This window comes from Triticum aestivum, chromosome 5A, assembly GCF_018294505.1.
Source record: "Triticum aestivum cultivar Chinese Spring chromosome 5A, IWGSC CS RefSeq v2.1, whole genome shotgun sequence".
Classification (NCBI taxonomy): domain Eukaryota; kingdom Viridiplantae; phylum Streptophyta; class Magnoliopsida; order Poales; family Poaceae; genus Triticum; species Triticum aestivum.
In genome coordinates, this window is record NC_057806.1 from 647,118,349 (window position 1) to 647,138,497 (window position 20,149).

The following is a 20,149-nucleotide window of genomic DNA, read 5'->3' on the forward strand; positions in this document are numbered from 1 at the left end:
GTGCAATAATCTAAATCAAATCGATATTTTTCAAAATCTTCTCCTGCATTAATTCAATCAAATCAATCTTATCAAAATCTCGACTAAATCAAAACTTTTTTGCCTTCCCCTACCCATATTCCCATTAAATTAAATGTTACTCCCTCCATTTTTATTTACTCCGCATATTAGCTTTGGTCAAAGTCAAGCTTTGTAAACTTTGACTAAATTTATAGACAAAAATATTAACATATACAATAACAATTTAGCACCATTAGATTCATTATTGAATGTACTTTCACATCATATAAATTTGTTATGATATCAATTTATATTCGTTTCTATAAACTTGGTCAAACTTTAAGAAGTTTGACTTCAGTCAACTCTAATATGCAGAGTAAATAAAAACGGAGGGAGTACCAAAATTGATGTAAGGTATATGTTTGACAAGATTAGTGTTGAACCACTAGAGTCTGCGTCCGTTGTAATGCATGTGCAATTAACTAGTTACAATAACAATATACTTATCGAGAGGGTCTTCTTGCACCGACTTTGTGACTAAGTATAATTTTAGCATATTTTTAGCAGTGACAGGTGGCCGACCGTCGGCTCGCTTCGCCCGAAGAGCTTGATCCGGAAGTAGAAGATGCACATGAACACAACAACGCCTCCAAGAAGAAACACCACGCCCACAGGCACCGGCAAGGCTATCACCTGTAGCAGTGCAGACCATCACCTCCACGCAGCCGGCAAAGGCCGACAGCAGCTCCGCTAACCCGCACACACCTAACGCAGTGTCCGTGCCACCACCACCACGTGTTCCTACTCTTGCATTCATTGTTTTTTATTTATGCATTGCGGGTTTGCACGTTCTTGTATTTCGACTTTTTGGCTGTTGAGATGTGCGTTTGGATTAAACGTCGCTGCTGAAGATTTTTGTTCTCTGGTTTCAATGCTCTTTTCTTGCAACCCAATTTTTGGGCAATCCCAAAAAATTGCTCCATTTTTCGTTTTCCCGCAGTTGTTGGAGATGTCTTTTGGCTTCATAATGTCAAAAGAAAAGTATGTGTGCTCTTTTATAGGGCAAGTATTGGAGATGCTCTTACATATTACAAATGAAGTGGTTGCAAAACCATAGGACTGATCACACTAATTAAACAAGTGCATTGCGAAACCATGAGGCGTTTGGCGCATGCCTTATTCACACTACCTCACGGTGAGACACGTAAATCTATCTCTGCGCCTCCAGATCGGGACTATAGGGTGAAGCACACAACTGCGCAGTTTTCTGCATACTTGCTGGTTAAGTCTGAAGGTGAGTACCTGCATGGCTGCATCTCCTACCTCAGATGGTTAAGTCGGGTGAGCTTCTGATCAGTGCACCTCGGCATGAAGCTTAAGCACAAAAAGTTTTGAAGAAAGTGTCAACGGAGTTACCTATAAAACAAGAGTGATTCAAAGATTTTGTCAGGTACTAATGTTGTACTAGAAGTTAAATTTTATTCAATTATCTCGGAGGGACATATGAGAAATTTAAAGGGAAGTTGGTAGCGTGGCCTCCACCTTCTTGGTTTTTTCCTCCCGCATTTTCCACCCCCCTTGCGTTCCGAAGAAGTTAGGTCACTCTTGAGCAAGCCCGTCATCTAGCAAGCCCGGCCCTCACTCACAAACCTACCGAACAACCTCCCTAAAGATGGAGACTCTATATCAAACACAATGACATTACGGTGCTTCCACAACTCCCACAATCCTAGTGTAAGGATGGCATGCGCGTCCTTTTGCTGCAGTCCAGCCACTGTGTTATTTAAGACCTATGCCGGCAATTCGTCCTCCATAGTGGGTGTCCACTCCGGCTTGCCCAACGCCGTGCACACCTGCACCCAAAAAGTTCTTGCAAAGACGCACCCAAGAATAATGTGATTCATTGATTTGTCCTCTTGGGTGCATGGTGGGCAAGAATCTTGATGTGGGAGTCCCCTCCCGGTCAGTCTATTCGATGTCCAGCATCGATCCCATGCGGCTAACCACACGAAGAGGCGACACTGCAACGGCTCGTGTTTTTCACGTAAACTCTGCCGTGGATGTAATCTGGCGGCCCGCAAATTTTGCAGCATACGGCGCTCAGTGTATTTTTTACCAAGAAATTGCCGCGCGTGTCAACTAAACTTGCCATCGAACATTTGATTCGCCATGGTCAAATCCCGAATGTTTGGTGTTTATCATTTCCAAACTTTTTTGCCTTCCCCTACCCATATTCCCATCAAAATAAATGTTATCAAAATTGATGCAAGGTATATGTCAAAAAAGATTGATGTTGAACCACTAGAGCATACATCCGTTGCAATGCATGTGCAATTAGCTAGTTACAGTAGAAAATATTGAGAAGATCTTCTTGCAGCGACTTTATAACAATGTATTAAATTTAGCATATTTATAAAAGTCGGTCCGGTATGTAGGCGACGGGACAAAGAACGGCTAGACGACATGCTGAATGGTTTTCAGGTGGTGGATCACCAACTCGATTAGCCTCCTTGCGGTTGACTCCTCGTCTCTGACGAATCGTGTCTCGCTTTTTTATTTTTGCTTTTGGGCATGTCAAGTAATGTTGCTAGAATGTACAAGCTTGTTTGAGGGGTTTTTTTTTTGAACCATTGTTTAAGGGTTTTCTTACCACTTTCTATTATTCGGTCATTTGTGTCTTTATTTATTTCTTATATAAAGATGGGTGGAAGTCTGTTTCATGTATACTTGTTTTTTTTACTCGTACCTATGTACTCTCTTCGTTCACAAATATGAGTATTTTTATGAATCAAATGTATATAAACACCTTTTTAGTGGGTTTAGTTCACTCAATTCAGTCCGCAAGTCGATAATCCAAAACATCTGTATTTGTGATCGGAGGGAATAATTTGCATGGACGTGGTTGATACGAAAGGAAATTTCTCGAGAGATTCGCTCGATTCACGTGGAACGAAAGGTGTGTGTGGCAGGCTAGCACGAGCAGTAATTACTTTAGATAGATAGGCTGATGATATACTAGTAGTTAAAATTTCGTACATTGTCAGGACACTGAATTTACGGCCCAAGCATGTGCCCGTGGGACTGTAGTATTTGCCTCTATAATTTACACATTAGATGCTTCTGACAAAAACATTGGCAGGGATCCTGGCAAGATAACCAAATTTATTTACTACCCACGTGGTTGATACGAAAGGAAATTTCTTGAGAGATTCGCTCGATTCACGTGGAACGAAAGGTGTGTGTGGCAGGCTAGCACGAGCAGTAATTACTTTAGATAGATAGGCTGATGATATACTAGTAGTTAAAATTTCGTGCATTGTCAGGACACTGAATTTACGGCCCAAGCATGTGCCCGTGGGACTGTAGTATTTGCCTCTATAATTTACACATTAGATGCTTCTGACAAAAACATTGGCAGGGATCCTGGCAAGATAACCAAATTTATTTACTACCCACGTGGTTGATACGAAAGGAAATTTCTCGAGAGATTCGCTCGATTCACGTGGAACGAAAGGTGTGTGTGGCAGGCTAGCACGAGCAGTAATTACTTTAGATAGATAGGCTGATGATATACTAGTAGTTAAAATTTCGTGCATTGTCAGGACACTGAATTTACGGCCCAAGCATGTGCCCGTGAGACTGTAGTATTTGCCTCTATAATTTACACATTAGATGCTTCTGACAAAAACATTGGCAGGGATCCTGGCAAGATAACCAAATTTATTCACTACCCACGTGGTTGATACGAAAGGAAATTTCTCGAGAGATTCGCTCAATTCACGTGGAACGAAAGGTGTGTGTGGCAGGCTAGCACGAGCAGTAATTACTTTAGATAGATAGGCTGATGATATACTAGTAGTTAAAATTCGTGCATTGTCAGGACACTGAATTTACGGCCCAAGCATGTGCCCGTGGGACTGTAGTATTTGCCTCTATAATTTACACATTAGATGTTTTTGACAAAAACATTGGCAGGGATCCTGGCAAGATAACCAAATTTATTCACTGCCCACGTGGTTGATACGAAAGGAAATTTCTCGAGAGATTTGCTCAATTCACGTGGAACGAAAGGTGTGTGTGGCAGGCTAGCACGAGCAATAATTACTTTAGATAGATAGGCTGATGATATACTAGTAGTTAAAATTTCGTGCATTGTCAGGACACTGAATTTACGGCCCAAGCATGTGCCCGTGGGACTGTAGTATTTGCCTCTATAATTTAAACATTAGATGCTTCTGACAAAAACATTGGCAGGGATCCTGGCAAGATAACCAAATTTATTTACTACCCACGTGGTTGATACGAAAGGAAATTTCTCGAGAGATTCGCTCGATTCACGTGGAACGAAAGGTGTGTGTGGCAGGCTAGCACGAGCAATAATTACTTTAGATAGATAGGCTGATGATATACTAGTAGTTAAATTTCGTGCATTGTCAGGACACTGAATTTACGGCCCAAGCATGTGCCCGTGGGACTGTAGTATTTGCCTCTATAATTTAAACATTAGATGCTTCTGACAAAAACATTGGCAGGGATCCTGGCAAGATAACCAAATTTATTTACTACCCACGTGGTTGATACGAAAGGAAATTTCTCGAGAGATTCGCTCGATTCACGTGGAACAAAAGGTGTGTGTGGCAGGCTAGCACGAGCAGTAATTACTTTAGATAGATAGGCTGATGATATACTAGTAGTTAAAATTTCGTGCATTGTCAGGACACTGAATTTACGGCCCAAGCATGTGCCCGTGGGACTGTAGTATTTGCCTCTATAATTTACACATTAGATGCTTCTGACAAAAACATTGGCAGGGATCCTGGCAAGATAACCAAATTTATTTACTACCCACGTGGTTGATACGAAAGGAAATTTTTCGAGAGATTCGCTCGATTCACGTGGAACAAAAGGTGTGTGTGGCAGGCTAGCACGAGCAGTAATTACTTTAGATAGATAGGCTGATGATATACTAGTAGTTAAAATTTCGTGCATTGTCAGGACACTGAATTTACGGCCCAAGCATGTGCCCGTGGGACTGTAGTATTTGCCTCTATAATTTACACATTAGATGCTTCTGACAAAAACATTGGCAGGGATCCTGGCAAGATAACCAAATTTATTCACTACCCACGTGGTTGAGACGAAAGGAAATTTCTTGAGAGATTCGCTCAATTCACGTGGAACGAAAGGTGTGTGGCAGGCTAGCACGAGCAGTAATTACTTTAGATAGATAGGCTGATGATATACTAGTAGTTAAAATTTCGTGCATTGTCAGGACACTGGATTTACGGCCCAAGCATGTGCCCGTGGGACTGTAGTATTTGCCTCTATAATTTACACATTAGATGCTTCTGACAGAAACATTGGCAGGGATCCTGGCAAGATAACCAAATTTATTTACTAGCCACGGGCGGCCGTGCCCATCTCGTCCGTCCTCCCCTCTCCTCGTGGAAACCAAACAAGTCTCCTCCCCGGTCCTCGAATCAATCGTACGGCCAGGCGGGCAGCCACAGCAGCAGCGGGCGCCAAGTGTGGCTCGCAGCCATGCCACGACGCCAGCTAGTGGATGGAGTCGCTTCCTTCCTAATCCTCGGTGACCAAGATACTCGCACCACTCCGGACTCCGGACGGCGCTCCGCTCCGGCAATAAACTACTCGCGCTGGCACTCTGCTGGAGAACGATCGCCACGTCGTAGGTGACGAGCGTGGCTCGTTAATACTGTCCAAAAATAAGCCGCGGCCCGTCAAAACCAAAGAAGCCTCGTCCCCTCCCCTCCCCTCTCCTCTCCTCCCGAGGACCAGACGGCGAACCCCAGCGCGCCGCGGAGCTCCTCTGCTCTCCCTCTCCATCTCCCCGTACGTCCCTGTATCTGCATGCGTCGCCGCTGATCCGATCCGCCCATGGAGCTCGCGTCCACGGCCCCGTGGTGGCTCACCACGAGGACATGCGACCTCCCCTCCAAGGGCGTCCTCGAATGGGCCGCTTTCCTCTTGGTCTCCACCTGCTCGCAGCGGCTCATGCTGTCCGCGGCCGCCGCGGCGTTCCTGGTGGCCGTGCTCTGCCTCGCGGTTGGTAAGGTCCTGTCCCGCCGGCGGGACGGCGCCGTTAACGGCAACGGCGCCGACAAGCCGCTGCTCGACCGGGGGCGGCCCCGGGCGGTGCGGGTCGGCGCGGGGTTCGTCCTGGCGCTGGCCGCCTCCGCGGTCCTCGCGGGGTTCTACGCCGTGCTCTTCGTTCTCTCGGTCGTGATGCGGGGCGGCGCGGGCGAGGCCCAGGAGGCGGTGTTCCTGGCGCTGCAGTGCGCGGCGCACCTCGCCGCCGCCGCCCTGGTGGGTCACGAGAAGCGGTTCCGCGCGGCGGCGCACCCGCTCACGCTCCGCCTCTTCTGGCTCGCCGCGTCCGCGCTCACCGCGCTCCTCGCCGGCGCGGCCGTCGCGCGCCTCGCGTCCGGCGCCGGCGCTCTCCCGGACGATGCGCTCGCGATCGCGGCGCTCGTCTTGTCCCTCCCGCTCCCCGTCGTCGCCGTCCTGGGCGCCACGGGAATCTCCGTAAAAGAACAAGCCGATGACAACGATCGGTCCGAAGAAGAAGAAGAAGAAGCCAGCAAGGAGAAGAACACGACGCCGTACGCGAGCGCGTCATGGCCGTCGCGCATGTCGTGGGCGTGGATGAACCCGCTGATCCAGCGGGGCTACCGCTCGCCACTAGACCTGTCAGACGTACCCACCCTCGCCCCAGCGCACCGGCCGGAGCGCATGCACGCGCTGTTCCTCTCGCACTGGCCGTCCTCGTGGGCGCGCAAGGACAACAACCCGGTGCGGCACGCGCTGCTCCGGTGCTTCTGGCCGCTGTTCCTGCTGAACGCGGGGCTGGCGCTGCTGCGGCTGACGGTGATGTACGTGGGGCCGACGCTGATCCAGAGCTTCGTGAGCTTCACGTCGGCGGCGGAGCGGCGGCCGCTGTGGGAGGGGGCGCGGCTGGTGGTGGCGCTGCTGGGGGCCAAGGCGATGGAGGCGCTGTGCAGCCACCAGTACAACTTCCACTGCCAGAAGCTGGGGATGCAGATCCGGGGCGCGCTCATCACGGCGCTCTACCGCAAGGGCCTCCGGCTGTCGTGCTCGGCGCGGCAGAAGCACGGGCTGGGCATGATCGTCAACTACATGGCCGTCGACGCGCAGCAGCTCTCCGACATGATGCTCCAGATCCACTACCTCTGGCTCATGCCGCTCCAGGTACGTAGTACGTCCATTGACTCCATTGACTGGCTGCGGTGCATGCATGCATGCATGCATGATTGTTGGTGCGGATCACCGGCAATTTCGCGCAACTTTGTTTCTGCCCCAATCATGCTGTACGTTGGAAAGAAGAATCGGGCGGCCGATGAGGTATTCACTGACGTCAACGCAAGAGAACAAGGATCGGCTGACGGGGTAGATTCGCCGATGGCATTTTTCGTTGCTTGTGAGATAGAAAAGGGTGAATTTTCCTTCTTGTTTTTGTCATCCAGCAGGCATGGCACGGTCACTCATTCATGATTGTACCACGCCTACCTGCCAAGACATGGCACGATTCACATCGCTTTTGTTTTGGTCGCGTGAGTGAACGTAGCTCTGGTCGCTGGCTTTGGCGGCCTCACGGCATACGGTTCACACAGGCCCTATCTCCTCCGGTCAAGACGAGCCATACCCATACGGTTCGTTTTGTTCGTTCGTTGGCGATGAGACGCATTGATTGCGTTTTTGTTGCTGGCGATGGAAGGAGCGGCGCAGGGACGACGGCCACCTCTGGCTCTTATTACTGCGGTCGAGTCGACCCGGTCACGGTGGCAGCAGCCATCACGTAGTAAGTAGTAACCGTGAGGAGCAAGAGTCCTCATAGAAAATTCCTCCGTGATACGCATGGAGGTACTCGTCGACGTCAATCGCGACGAATGATTTCGTAAACGGAAGCCTCTCTTGCGTTTCCTCCAAGACAGCGACCATCGCACTAAAATTATGCACTATAGTCGCACGTCCAAATCGCTCATGGGATCCGTGCTTCGGTGTTTTTTTTTCCCAAGCCCATTACCTACTTTTCTTTTGCGGAAAGCCCATTAATTACCCGAATTGATCTCATTGATAAAAAAATCCCATACAGTTGGTTTACTTTCACTTTCAATCGTCCATTTCATACGTATGCCAGGACACGTGTCAGTCAGCGCTGCGCCATGCCATGCGTATGCGTATGCGTATAGGCTATGGCCATACTTTTTGTTGTTTTGAGCCGGATGCACCTACCCGTATGCTATACTAGGCTTGCTGCCGCTGTGGGTCAGAAATCGGTTGGGCTGGGCCTGCAGGTTTAATTGGGCCACGACATGCGACCCGCCCCCGGGGCCATCTCGATCGGCACTGTCAGCGTCTGGCATACATTAGTTAATATACTACGTACAGTACTGATTTCTCTGTGTGAGCTTCAATTGATGTGTGCCCGCTAGTGGTTGAGATGCATTGAGCACAGTAGGATCTGTCCCTTGTTGTTTTTCTTTGGAGTGATCCTCTACCCATAGGTCCCGCTTCTAGAAGAAGATTGCGGACCACGGCCCCGAATTGTCTATTGTGCACGTGAGCCAACGCATTGGTGCAGGCGGGAGTAGGCGTATTATTTAGTGATCACCAACTCTCGCTCTTTGGCTTTATGTATAGGCCGGAAATACAAACCCGCGTTAGATGACACAACACGTTCTGATTTGGACACACGCGGGCGATCTGATGGTCGGCATTGTAAATGGCCTAAGTCATTTCTTCGTTAAAATTCTCCATTGCTTAATTCTTACTCCCTCTGTAAAGAAATATACGAGCGGTTTAGATCACTATACATGCGACCAGTCCCCGGTGCCATGTCGTCGGTCATGCATACATTACTTAATACGTACAGTACTGATTTCTCTGTGTGAGCTACAATTCATGTTCGTCGTGGCCCGGTAGTGGTTGAGATGCAATGAGTCTAGTAGGATCTGTCCCCACTTTGTGTTTTCTTCGACTGATCCTCTCGATAGGAACCGCTAGTAGAATAATCTTGCGGATCAAGGCACTCAATTGTATATTGCGCACGTGAGGCGACGCATTGGTGCAGGCAGGAGTAGCGTTTTATTAGCGCAAGTCTCGTTTTGGGGATACTTTCGCGCTATTCGTCACCCTGGATGAGGAATAGTTATTCTTCACCCCATCTATTTTACCATCAATACACCGTAATTTTACGTTTCGTAAGTTTTATCTTATTTCCGACGTAAAAAAAGACCCTAAGAAAATATATAATCATCGTAAAAAATATTTCATGTTATTTAAAATTACAAACGTAAAAACATAGTGGAAAATACACATAAACTGTAAATTTTCTTGTCTTATGACCTATATTCTTATTTTCTTATGCTAAATTTTACGTAACGAATCAATAGGAATGTAACTATTTGAATTCCAAACGTAATTTTATTATGAAATGATCGTAAGATTACCTCGGGTGAAGAATAACTTATTCTGCACCCTAGGTGATGAAAAGGGCGCATATCTTTGGAACCTGGGTCTAGGCGCATCTGCTAAAACATTCACTAAAGAAGCAGCAAAAACTGAAATAAAATCTAAAACTTTTTGTAGTGAAGGCCATCAAGTGTTTTAGCCAAGTTTGAAATTTCGTGAAGAAATGACATCTGGTTAATTCCAAGCAAAAAAAAACAAATTCAAAAACCTTGAATAGCAACCTTTATAAATATCCTTTTTTTGCACCGATCACCATGGTAGTTATTTCTTTGCAAAATTTTACATGTGCCTATAGCACTGAATCATTTTTGTTACACTTTTTTTTCAATTGTTCTGACCTTTTAAATATATATTTTTTGTAACTTTCCACAATATTGCTTTATTTTGTGAAGAAACCTTGCACGTTCTTACAAAATGGATTCTGACCGGCGATGCACCGTGAATTGCACTGCAGGTGGGCGTGGCGCTTGGCCTGCTGTACATCTACCTGGGCCCGCCGGTGACGTCGGCGCTGGTGGGCGTGTTCGGCGTGATGGCGTTCGTGCTGCTGGGCACCCGCCGGAACAACCGGTACCAGTTCTCCCTCTCCGGCGAGCGGGACAAGCGGATGAAGGCGACCAACGAGATGCTGAGCTACATGCGCGTGATCAAGTTCCAGGCGTGGGAGGAGCACTTCAACGCCCGCATCGGCCGCTTCCGGCGCCTCGAGTTCGGGTGGCTCACCCGCTTCATGTACTCCATCTCCGGCAACATCGTGGTGCTCTGGAGCGCGCCCACCGTGGTGTCGGCGCTCGTCTTCGGCACCTGCGTCGCCGTCGGCGTGCCCCTCGACGCCGGCCTCGTCTTCACCGCCACCTCCCTCTTCAAGATCCTCCAGGAGCCCATGCGCAACTTCCCCCAGGCCATGATCCAGGCCTCGCAGGCCATGATCTCGCTCCAGCGCCTCGACTCGTACGTTTTACGTTGCATATATGATCGCGCGCGAGCACGTCTACTTCTTCGTGGGTTTAAAGAGAATTGATTGATCGTGCATGTGGTGTGGTGTGGCAGGTACATGACGAGCCCGGAGCTGGACGAGGGCGCGGTGGAGAGGGAGCCGGCGGCGGCGTCGCGGGACGGCGGGGTGGCCGTGCAGGCTAGGGACGGGGTGTTCACGTGGGACGACGAGGAGACGGAGGCCGGGAAGGAGGTGCTGCGCGGGATCGACCTGGAGATCCGCAGCGGCAAGCTGGCCGCCGTGGTCGGCATGGTCGGGTCCGGCAAGTCGTCGCTGCTGGGCTGCATCCTCGGCGAGATGCGCAAGGTCTCCGGCAAGGTACGACGTGCTCCTAATATTCGTCGATCTCTTGCAGTTAATAATAATATAATGCATGAGTGGTTGCATCGTCTGCTGTCACGCATGTTGCCCTGTTGGTACTGCATATGCATATGCATGAATAATACTGTACGCCGTCTACTGCCGATCATGGCCGCTCTTGCTCTTGTTGAAGTCTGTCCCCTCGCTGGTACTGCATATGCATATGCATGAATAATACTGTACTCCGTACTACTACTGCCGATCTCGATGGAAGCTTTCTCTCTCACTCGCCGCTGCGGCGAGGGCACCTACGATTGCAGCGTGCGATGCTTAATAGACCACGTGGGAGAAGAGTGAATCTGCCTTCGGTTGCATGATTGAGGCGGCGGCCACTGCTGCTGCTGTATGAGCCTGTCATCGGCGGCATCAACTTTCCAGAAGCAGTCACGTAGTAGTCGACAACCCGATGGTCTGACGAAATGGCTAGTGCCTGACAGTCCACTACCACATGAAATATTGTTTCATCTTCTCTTGTCTAGTTAAAGAGACGCATCATGGTGTCTGTTGGGCGGAACTGGATGATTGGATCTCGACACCACAACAGGTCCATTCAGCCTTTAAGACGGCCGGTCACTCGTATGATGGCTCATGAGTTTATTACTCATCACTCTGCCCTGATTGGAACTCATTATGATTTTTCCGTCTTGATGATGAAGGTGTCTTTTTTTTAATGAATGTGCCATTTTTGTAGTACCGGCCACCAGCTAGCTTATTAGTGCGATGAAAACGACATACGAGAATACAGCTAGAGATATCATCATTTCCCCCACAAGCAAGAAGCCTTAAATAATGTGCTTTTTTTACGAGGACTGAACATTTCTAGATCAATGGCTGCCATAAAAAATGCCTCGCCGATGTGGGGGTTGGTATTGGATTTGCCATGATCGATCTAAACGACGGCAAAGGAACAAAAGTGCCGTCTATTCACAATCTTGTCAGGTCAGTTGGCAGGCCTACGGACAACCACACCCAGACACCCTTGTTTTTGTACTTATCGACAAAGGCAAACTGAAATCTCAGATCACACGGATTTTGTTGGACCCCCGCAAAAGAAAGAAGATAGATTGATTTTGTCTCTTGTTTTCATACGCAAATGTGCAAACTGCAGCGTAAAGAAACAAAATTTCTCCGATGTTGCACGATTATCTGTATGTTGCATTTCTCTGATGCTGACTTGTGACTCTGTTGGAGTAGTATGGCATTCAGACAGATGCCCTTGCTGTTTACTTTTTAGTGATTGTTTCATGTATGCAAGTTGAATAAAATCTGTTTCATTCCGACTTTTTTCAACATTTTTCAGCGATGAATCCAAGACATACTTCCACTGCTGCTTATCATTTTCTTTTAGGAGAGTAGACACAATGTGTTTGTAATGTGTGCTGCAACTGAACGATGCTTTGACAGACACTGAATAATCGATGATTCTGAATCTCTCTGCATTGCAGGTCAAGGTGTGCGGCACGACGGCGTACGTGGCGCAGACGGCTTGGATCCAGAACGGCACCATCGAGGAGAACATCCTGTTCGGGCAGCCGATGCACGCGGAGCGGTACAAGGAGGTGATCAGGGTGTGCTGCCTGGAGAAGGACATGGAGATGATGGAGTTCGGCGATCAGACGGAGATCGGAGAGCGCGGGATCAACCTCAGCGGCGGCCAGAAGCAGCGCATCCAGCTCGCCCGCGCCGTCTACCAGGACTGCGACATCTACCTCCTCGACGACGTCTTCAGCGCCGTCGACGCACACACCGGCAGCGAGATCTTCAAGGTACATTTTACTATCTACTCCTTATCTAGACTAGACTGAACTGAGTGGTTGGTTTGATAATTGTAGTTGCTTAATGAATTGGGTTCTTGCAGGAATGTGTTAGAGGTGCTCTGAAGAACAAGACTGTTGTACTTGTGACTCACCAAGTCGATTTCTTGCACAACGCTGATATCATATATGTAAGCATGTCGGCACATTCTCAAGCAGTGGCTCATGCATTTTTGGTCTTTGGATCGAGATGCAATTGATGATGTTCATTTGTATGCAGGTGATGAAGGAGGGCACGATAGTGCAATCCGGCAAGTACGACGAGCTCATCCAGCGCGGCTCTGACTTCGCGGCGCTCGTTGCGGCGCACGACAGCTCCATGGAGCTCGTGGAGGGCGCGGCGCCAGTGTCTGACGAGAAGGGGGAGACGATGGCCGTCTCCCGGCAGCCGTCCAGAAGCGGCAATGGCAGAAGGTCGTCGAGCGGGGAGGCGCACGGGGTGGTGGCGGAGAAGGCGTCGGCGCGGCTGATCAAGGAGGAGGAGCGCGCGAGCGGGCACGTGAGCCTGGCCGTGTACAAGCAGTACATGACGGAGGCGTGGGGGTGGTGGGGCGTGGCGCTGGTGGTGGCCGTGTCCGTGGCGTGGCAGGGGTCCGTGCTGGCCAGCGACTACTGGCTCGCCTACGAGACCGACGCCGAGAACGCCGCGTCGTTCCGGCCGGCGCTGTTCATCGAGGTGTACGCCATCATCGCCGTCGCGTCGGTGGTGCTCGTGTCGGGGCGGTCCTTCCTGGTGGCATTCATCGGCCTCCAGACCGCCAACTCCTTCTTCAAGCAGATCCTCAACAGCATCCTCCACGCGCCCATGTCCTTCTTCGACACCACCCCGTCCGGAAGGATACTGAGCAGGGCGTCGTCCGACCAGACCAACGTCGACCTCTTCCTGCCATTCTTCGTGTGGCTCAGCATCTCCATGTACATCACCGTCATCAGCGTGTTGATCGTCACATGCCAGGTCGCGTGGCCGTCTGTCATCGCCATCATCCCTCTGCTCATACTCAACCTGTGGTACCGGGTAAGTTTTTTTGTTTTCTCAACCATGCAGAAGAGCCAACGATCAGACCAACGTGCAATGCAAGAACCCTCCTCACCTTAACGTTGGTTCCAATTTGATTTGCAGGGTTACTACCTTGCGACGTCGAGGGAGCTGACGCGGCTCGAGTCCATCACCAAGGCTCCGGTGATCCACCACTTCTCGGAAACGGTGCAGGGTGTCATGACCATCAGGTGCTTCAGGAAGGGCGACAGCTTCTTCCAGGAGAACCTCAACCGGGTCAATTCTAGCCTGAGGATGGACTTCCACAACAATGGCGCCAATGAGTGGCTCGGTTTCCGGCTAGAGCTGGCTGGGAGCTTTGTTCTTTGCTTCACTGCCTTGCTCATGGTCACTCTACCCAAAAGCTTCATCCAGCCAGGTAATTAAGCTTCTTCTCTAGCTCTTCCTTTGCCTACTCTTTATATAACTATGTACTGTGAACACACTCTAGTAGTAACTGTAACATGTGAAAAGCTTTACTGTTATAGTGTACCAATCATGAGTCATGCAACCCAATGGCCGTGTGCATCACTCGATGCAGGTTCCTCGATGCAGAGGCCAGGGGTTCAACCTCCTTTTTGGAAGAAGAAAGTCATGTTACCCTGTTATCGGCCAGTTATATTGATGCTTTTAATGTCTTGTATTGGTGCAGAATTTGTTGGTCTATCGCTCTCGTATGGTCTATCCCTGAACTCAGTCTTGTTCTGGGCCGTATGGATGAGTTGCTTCATTGAGAACAAAATGGTGTCAGTCGAGAGGATAAAGCAATTCTTAAACATCCCGTGTGAGGCAGAATGGAGGATCAAGGACTGTCTACCTATTTCAAACTGGCCAACAAGAGGCGATATCGAAGTCATTGATCTCAAGGTAAATCTTTATTAAGGAATTACTTACCTTATCCTGAAACAAAAAACATGACCTGGACAAGAACTTGCATATATGCAGGTTAGGTACCGGCATAACACTCCACTAGTGTTGAAGGGCATCACACTAAGCATACACGGAGGAGAGAAGATCGGAGTTGTTGGTAGGACTGGCAGTGGGAAATCAACACTAATCCAGGCCTTGTTCAGAATAGTGGAGCCTTCCGAGGGGAAGATCATCATCGACGGTGTCGACATCTGCACCTTAGGACTCCATGATCTGAGGTCTCGGTTCGGCATCATCCCTCAAGAGCCCGTGCTCTTTGAAGGTACGATCCGAAGCAACATCGACCCGCTCGAGGAGTACTCTGATGTTGAAATTTGGCAGGTATTTGACAAACAATACTAATTCATTTTGTCTCCCCAAAAATATTCTGTCTTCAGAATCTAAACTTGTTTCATTTTTAGGCCTTGGACCGTTGTCAGCTGAAGGAAGCCGTGACATCAAAACCTGAAAAGCTTGACGCATCAGGTACCCTAGTTATAGTTTAGTGCTCACTCTTTCGATTCTACATGATGTTCAGCATGAACAGACTAACCGGATTTTGTGCATTGACATGCCAAAATATGTTTTTTTAAACATTTTTAATGATTTTTGTTTTGTTTTTTCGAATGTTTGCTTACCTAGTTGTTGACAACGGCGAGAACTGGAGCGTGGGACAGCGGCAACTGCTCTGCCTAGGCCGGGTGATGCTGAAACACAGTAAAATACTGTTCATGGATGAGGCCACTGCGTCGGTGGATTCCCAAACCGATGCTGTGATTCAGAGGATTATCCGGGAAGACTTTGCCGAGTGTACCATCATCAGCATTGCGCACAGGATACCGACGGTCATGGACTGCGACAGAGTCCTGGTAGTTGATGCAGGTAACCACTTCAAATTTAGCATACCCTTTCTTTCAGGAACCATACAACTGAAACCTTGTTTGCATACACTATGTTTACAGTTTCAGAAACTTGGCACCAAAAATAGCTTTTTTTTCTTTTCTGAATAGCATTTTCTAAACTGTGAATCACTGTTATCAGGACTAGCAAAGGAGTTTGACCGGCCTGCCGCCCTGATCGAAAGACCGTCGCTCTTTGGAGCATTGGTTCAAGAGTACGCGAACCGGTCGTCTGACATGTAGCCAATGAGAGGGAATGGCCAATTTTCTGCTTCAAGACTTGGGAGGGATTCAGGGATGGAGATTTCTCCAGGAGATGGGATGAGCAACCTGCACTCGTACTCTGAACACCAAGGCCTCAAAAATATGTCACCGGCGGTGATTGATGTTGAGAAAGGTCAAGGAGAAGCCAGTGTGAGATAGGCATATATGATCCGCGTAGATTGATTCCAAGATTTCATTCAACCCATTAAGCTGGAGTTTTTCTGTCACTGGTATGAGCTGAGGATGATGTATGATGTAATGTACCCGCAATTGTTTCAATGGCGACAGTGGCGTAGCTAGGATTTCAAACCAGGGTGAGCTGATAATAATTGATGAGTTCAATTTATCAATTCTTAGTTGCAAAAAAAAAACTTAATGGAAAATCGAAAGCATACTTTTGAACTAACAAAGAGACGAAAACATACATGTCGGCCGGTGGTGCTGCAGCCTCACCCTAGGTTGTTCGCGGCGGGCGCCGCCGGCTGTCGGGCGCCACTGCCGGCTGACTCACGCCATCACTGCTCGTCGTGCGCTTGCCGTCGCTAGGGTTCCAGGGAAGTTTCAGATGTGGAATCAGGAACCCCTCTATCTAGACTTGCAGTTCAGCGGTTCAGCCGGGACAGGGATCTCGTCGTAGCTTCCTAGAGGAAACCACACTCTCGTTCGTGGGCTTGACGATTTCTCCTTGGGAACAGAAGAAACTAGGGTGCGTCTTAGAGCATCTCCAGCCGTTTGCCTCCAGAGGCAATTTTTTCGCCTCCTGGGGAGCTGCCGGCGAGAACTTAGACCTTGGGGGCCAAACCACTTTCACTCGTTGCCTTCCCATGAGCAGTGTTGGATTCCCACAAACAGAGCGGCATTTCGTCAAGCACCTTGACCACGGCGGCGTCGACGACCTCCAGCCAGCGGAGGAGCGCGAGCGTCGATGGAGGCCTAACGGAAGACCGCACGGACATGAGCACGTCGAGCTCCTGGCGGAAGACGCGGTGGAGGCGCTCGCTGCTCCGCTGCACCTTGACGGCGCCATGGCGGGAGGAGGTGAGCGACGCCAGGTACACGGTGCTGAACCCGCCCGCGCCTGGCCTCGCCAGAGCTTGCTCTTCCTGGAGCCGGTGACGGCGGGCGCCTTCCTGTCCCGAGCGGACACCGGCGTGGCCGGCTTCTTGTCGTCCTGCCCGTGTAGATGTCCGCGTCGAAGAGGTAGGCGGACCCCTCGCCCTGCCCGAACTTGACGGAGCCATCCGCCTCCCGCGCCACCACCTTGTGCGGCAGCCGCAGCGTGTCGTACCGCACCTTGCCGAACCGGCGGACAGCGTTGTACATGCTCTCCTCCGTCTGGTACTCCGGGATCATGTGGTAGTAGAGGATATTCTTCGGCGACCCGGGCTCGCTGAGCCGGTCTGTGGTCAGCCGTGCCGCGCCGCCCCGTCTGAGGCCGCGCCTGCTGCTGCTCGCGCCTGCGCCCACGCCTGGCCGCGCCGCGCCGGCCCCGTCCGAGGCCGCGCCCGCCGGCCTTCTCAGCAGCTGCGCGTGGCCGCGAAATGCCGCCTGCTCATCGCACCGCGGCCCGCAGTTGGAGACGAGCGCGAGTAGCAGCAGCAGCCGCTCGAGTGTAGCGTCGCCAAGCCCGCGAGCTCCCCGTTTGGCAGGCGCGGGAGGTCGGGCGTGGCGGCCCGACAAGGGCGCGCGGCCACAGAGGGCTGGCGGGGCGGCGCGGGAGGCCAGGCGACGCTGTGCGGAGGCGCCAAGGCAGGTCGGGCGGCCAGGACGCGGGCGGAGCTGGCACGGGGGGAGAGAAGACGGGGGCTCTACAAGGAGAAAGCGACGGGGGGAGAGATTATGGAGGGGAAGAGTGGCTGCAGGTGGGCCACAAGAGGCAAAAAAAGGTGACGCCGGCGTCCCCAGCTGCCCCGGGAGGCTGGGTTTGGGGTGCAAGTGCCAGGGCTAACTTTTGTCAAATCTGGCGAAAAACGAGCCTTTGGAGGTGTGAGTGGAACATTTTTTACCGCCAGCCCTAAAAAAATGCTCTTGGGGCCTTCCTGAGGAGATGGGTGGAGATGCTCTTAGGTCTCGCCTAGGGAAATCTGTTCGGCCCGGCCCATATAGACTACATTACATAAATGTCGGTTTTATTCCAGGAACATGTCTGAGCTTGTGCTTGTCTCAAAGAAACAATTGTCTGAGCTTGTGCAAGTGTACAGTTTTACTGGGTTTTTTTATCGTTTCAACCTTTTTATGTACATTCCGATTTTTTTAAAAGTATGTTTGGAAAAATATTTCTATTTTACTAAATTCATATAAAAAGGTTTATTCTGTTGTCAAATCGTTTATCTACTAAAAAAAGTTCATCGTGTTCAAAAATATATATCAGGTATTTAAACCTTCATGTCCGTAATGCGGCCAAAGTATACTTGTACGTAATTTATCACAGTGTTTGTATGTAAGTTATCTTGTCTGTGATGGTAAATTATCATCTTAATTACACACAAATTACCATTGTTACGTTTTTAACAACTTTTTTCACATGGTCAAAGTTATCATGGTGTGTATACAGAAGTTATAAGTCTGCGGTGCATAAATTAACAAGCTATTTACACAAAAGTTAGGAGGTGTTTCAATAACTTCTTTCCAGGTCAAAGTTCATGTAGATACAAAGTCTCGATTGTAAAAATAGCAAACCGGTCGTCTGGCATGTAGCCAATGAGAGGAATGGCCAATTTTCTGCTTCAAGACTTGGGAGGGATTCAGGGATGGAAATTTCTCCAGGAGGTGGCTTGAGCAACCTGCACTCTGTACTCCGAACACCAAGTCCTAAAAAATATGTCACTGTCGGTGATTGATCTTGAGAAAGGTCGAGGAGAAGCCAGTGTGAGATAGGCATATGATCCGCGGAGATTAATTCCAAGATTTCATTCAACCCATTTAGCTGGAGTTTTTCTATCACTAGTATGAGCTGAAGATGGTATATGATGTGTTGTGCCCGCAATTGTTTCGGTCCTATTGATGACCCCTATGAAATTAAATGTCTCAATCGAGCTAGGATTTCAAACCAGGTGGTCCAATTGACAAATAAAAATCCCCACAAACACAACATTGTTTATCAATTCTTAGTTGGAGTGAACTAATAAAAATTAGTCAGTTAGAGCAACTCCAATGGAGCGATCCATTTCGTCCGCCCGCGTCTATTTGGGTCGACGTGGCAAAAGTGGCGGCCCAACGCGCCGACCCAAACGGACGCGCATCCGTTTTTCGTCCGCGGGCGACCCATTCCACGCCCAATTTTGAGCCGGATTTGCATCGGTGCGGACACGAGACAAACGCGCGCGCGCCTACTCTTCTTCCTGGGCCCGCCTGTCGGTGGCAGCCACCACCATTTTCCCCAAAAACGCTCCCGCCCGCACGCGCCCCCGCCCCCCAACCAGCCATGGAGGACGCCATTGACCTTGATCTCGACGCCGCCGCCGGCCTCGCCTCGTCCGGCGCCGTCGCCCCCCCCCCCCCCAAGGAAAGGCAAGCCTCGTGCCCTGCGCAAGACCGCCGCGGCGACCAAGCCCAAGAAGGCGCTGACGCCCGAACAGCGGGCAAGGGAGTCGGCCAAGAGGAAGGGCCGGAGGCACGCCGCGGACGCGAGGGATGAGGCCGCTGCGCAGGCGGCCGCCGTCGCCGCCGCGCAGCAGGAGTTCACCAACGCCCGCGTCGCCGCGACACGAGGGAGGCGCTCTACATGCTTGGGATAAACCCTAGCCAGCACAGCCTTGTCCAAGCCGCCGTCGCCGCGGCCAGCACCGGCTCGTCGGCGTTTCCTTGGATGGTGATGCCCGACTCACCCCACGCATCTGCTTGCAACCCGGTCCCCAGCTTCCACGTCTACCCGCAGGCCTCCCGCCTCTCCGGGGAGTGCTCACCCGACGTGAGCGTGGTCGCGCCTTCCACGCCCGCGCCCATCGACCTCAACGCCACCCCGGTGGTCGGTGGCTCGTCGTTCGGCGACACGAGGAAACGCGCGCGACAAACGCCGGCCGGCGGTCTCCCGGACGCCCGTAACCTGTTCAAGGAAACGCCGTCCGCCATCGACGAGGACTACATTTAACACCTCATCTTCGAGCGTGGTGCGCCGGGCGTTGGCTACGATCCCGAGGAGACGCAAAGCCAGGACGGCCGCGGGGCGTTCACGCCGGCCGCTGGCTATGATCCCGATCAGGCGGCCTTCATGCGTGATCAGGTCGGCATCGACCTGGACGGCTTCCCCCTCGACCACGAGTTTCCGGAGGACTATGGGCTAGAGGAAGAGGACGAGTGCGACATCGAAGTGGAGCCTTTGTTCGAGGACGAGCTTGCCAACCAAACGCCGGTCCTA

The 20,149-nt window shown here is 50.6% G+C and overlaps 1 protein-coding gene across 1 annotated transcript; it reads left to right on the forward strand.

The window, feature by feature from the left end:
• The first annotated feature begins 5,619 nt into the window (after positions 1–5,619).
• Positions 5,620–15,997, forward strand: LOC123105602 (ABC transporter C family member 4). The gene is made up of 12 exons (XM_044527691.1): positions 5,620–7,230; positions 9,968–10,464; positions 10,564–10,828; positions 12,316–12,636; positions 12,729–12,815; positions 12,905–13,699; positions 13,805–14,099; positions 14,373–14,587; positions 14,666–14,971; positions 15,052–15,115; positions 15,272–15,511; positions 15,671–15,997. The coding sequence occupies exons 1-12, from the start codon at positions 5,899–5,901 to the stop codon at positions 15,769–15,771; spliced, it is 4,518 nt and encodes a 1,505-aa protein (XP_044383626.1). The 5' UTR covers positions 5,620–5,898; the 3' UTR covers positions 15,772–15,997.
• Positions 15,998–20,149: the final 4,152 nt, after the last annotated feature.

Bases quoted from the DNA above. Each gene is read 5' to 3' on its own strand.
- LOC123105602 (XM_044527691.1), top strand. From the start codon at position 5,899: ATGGAGCTCGCGTCCACGGCCCCGTGGTGGCTCACCACGAGGACATGC. The intron at 13,700-13,804 runs GTAAGTTTTTTT...TTTGATTTGCAG, and splicing joins TACTCAACCTGTGGTACCGG to GGTTACTACCTTGCGACGTC. The intron at 15,116-15,271 runs GTACCCTAGTTA...TTGCTTACCTAG, and splicing joins TGAAAAGCTTGACGCATCAG to TTGTTGACAACGGCGAGAAC.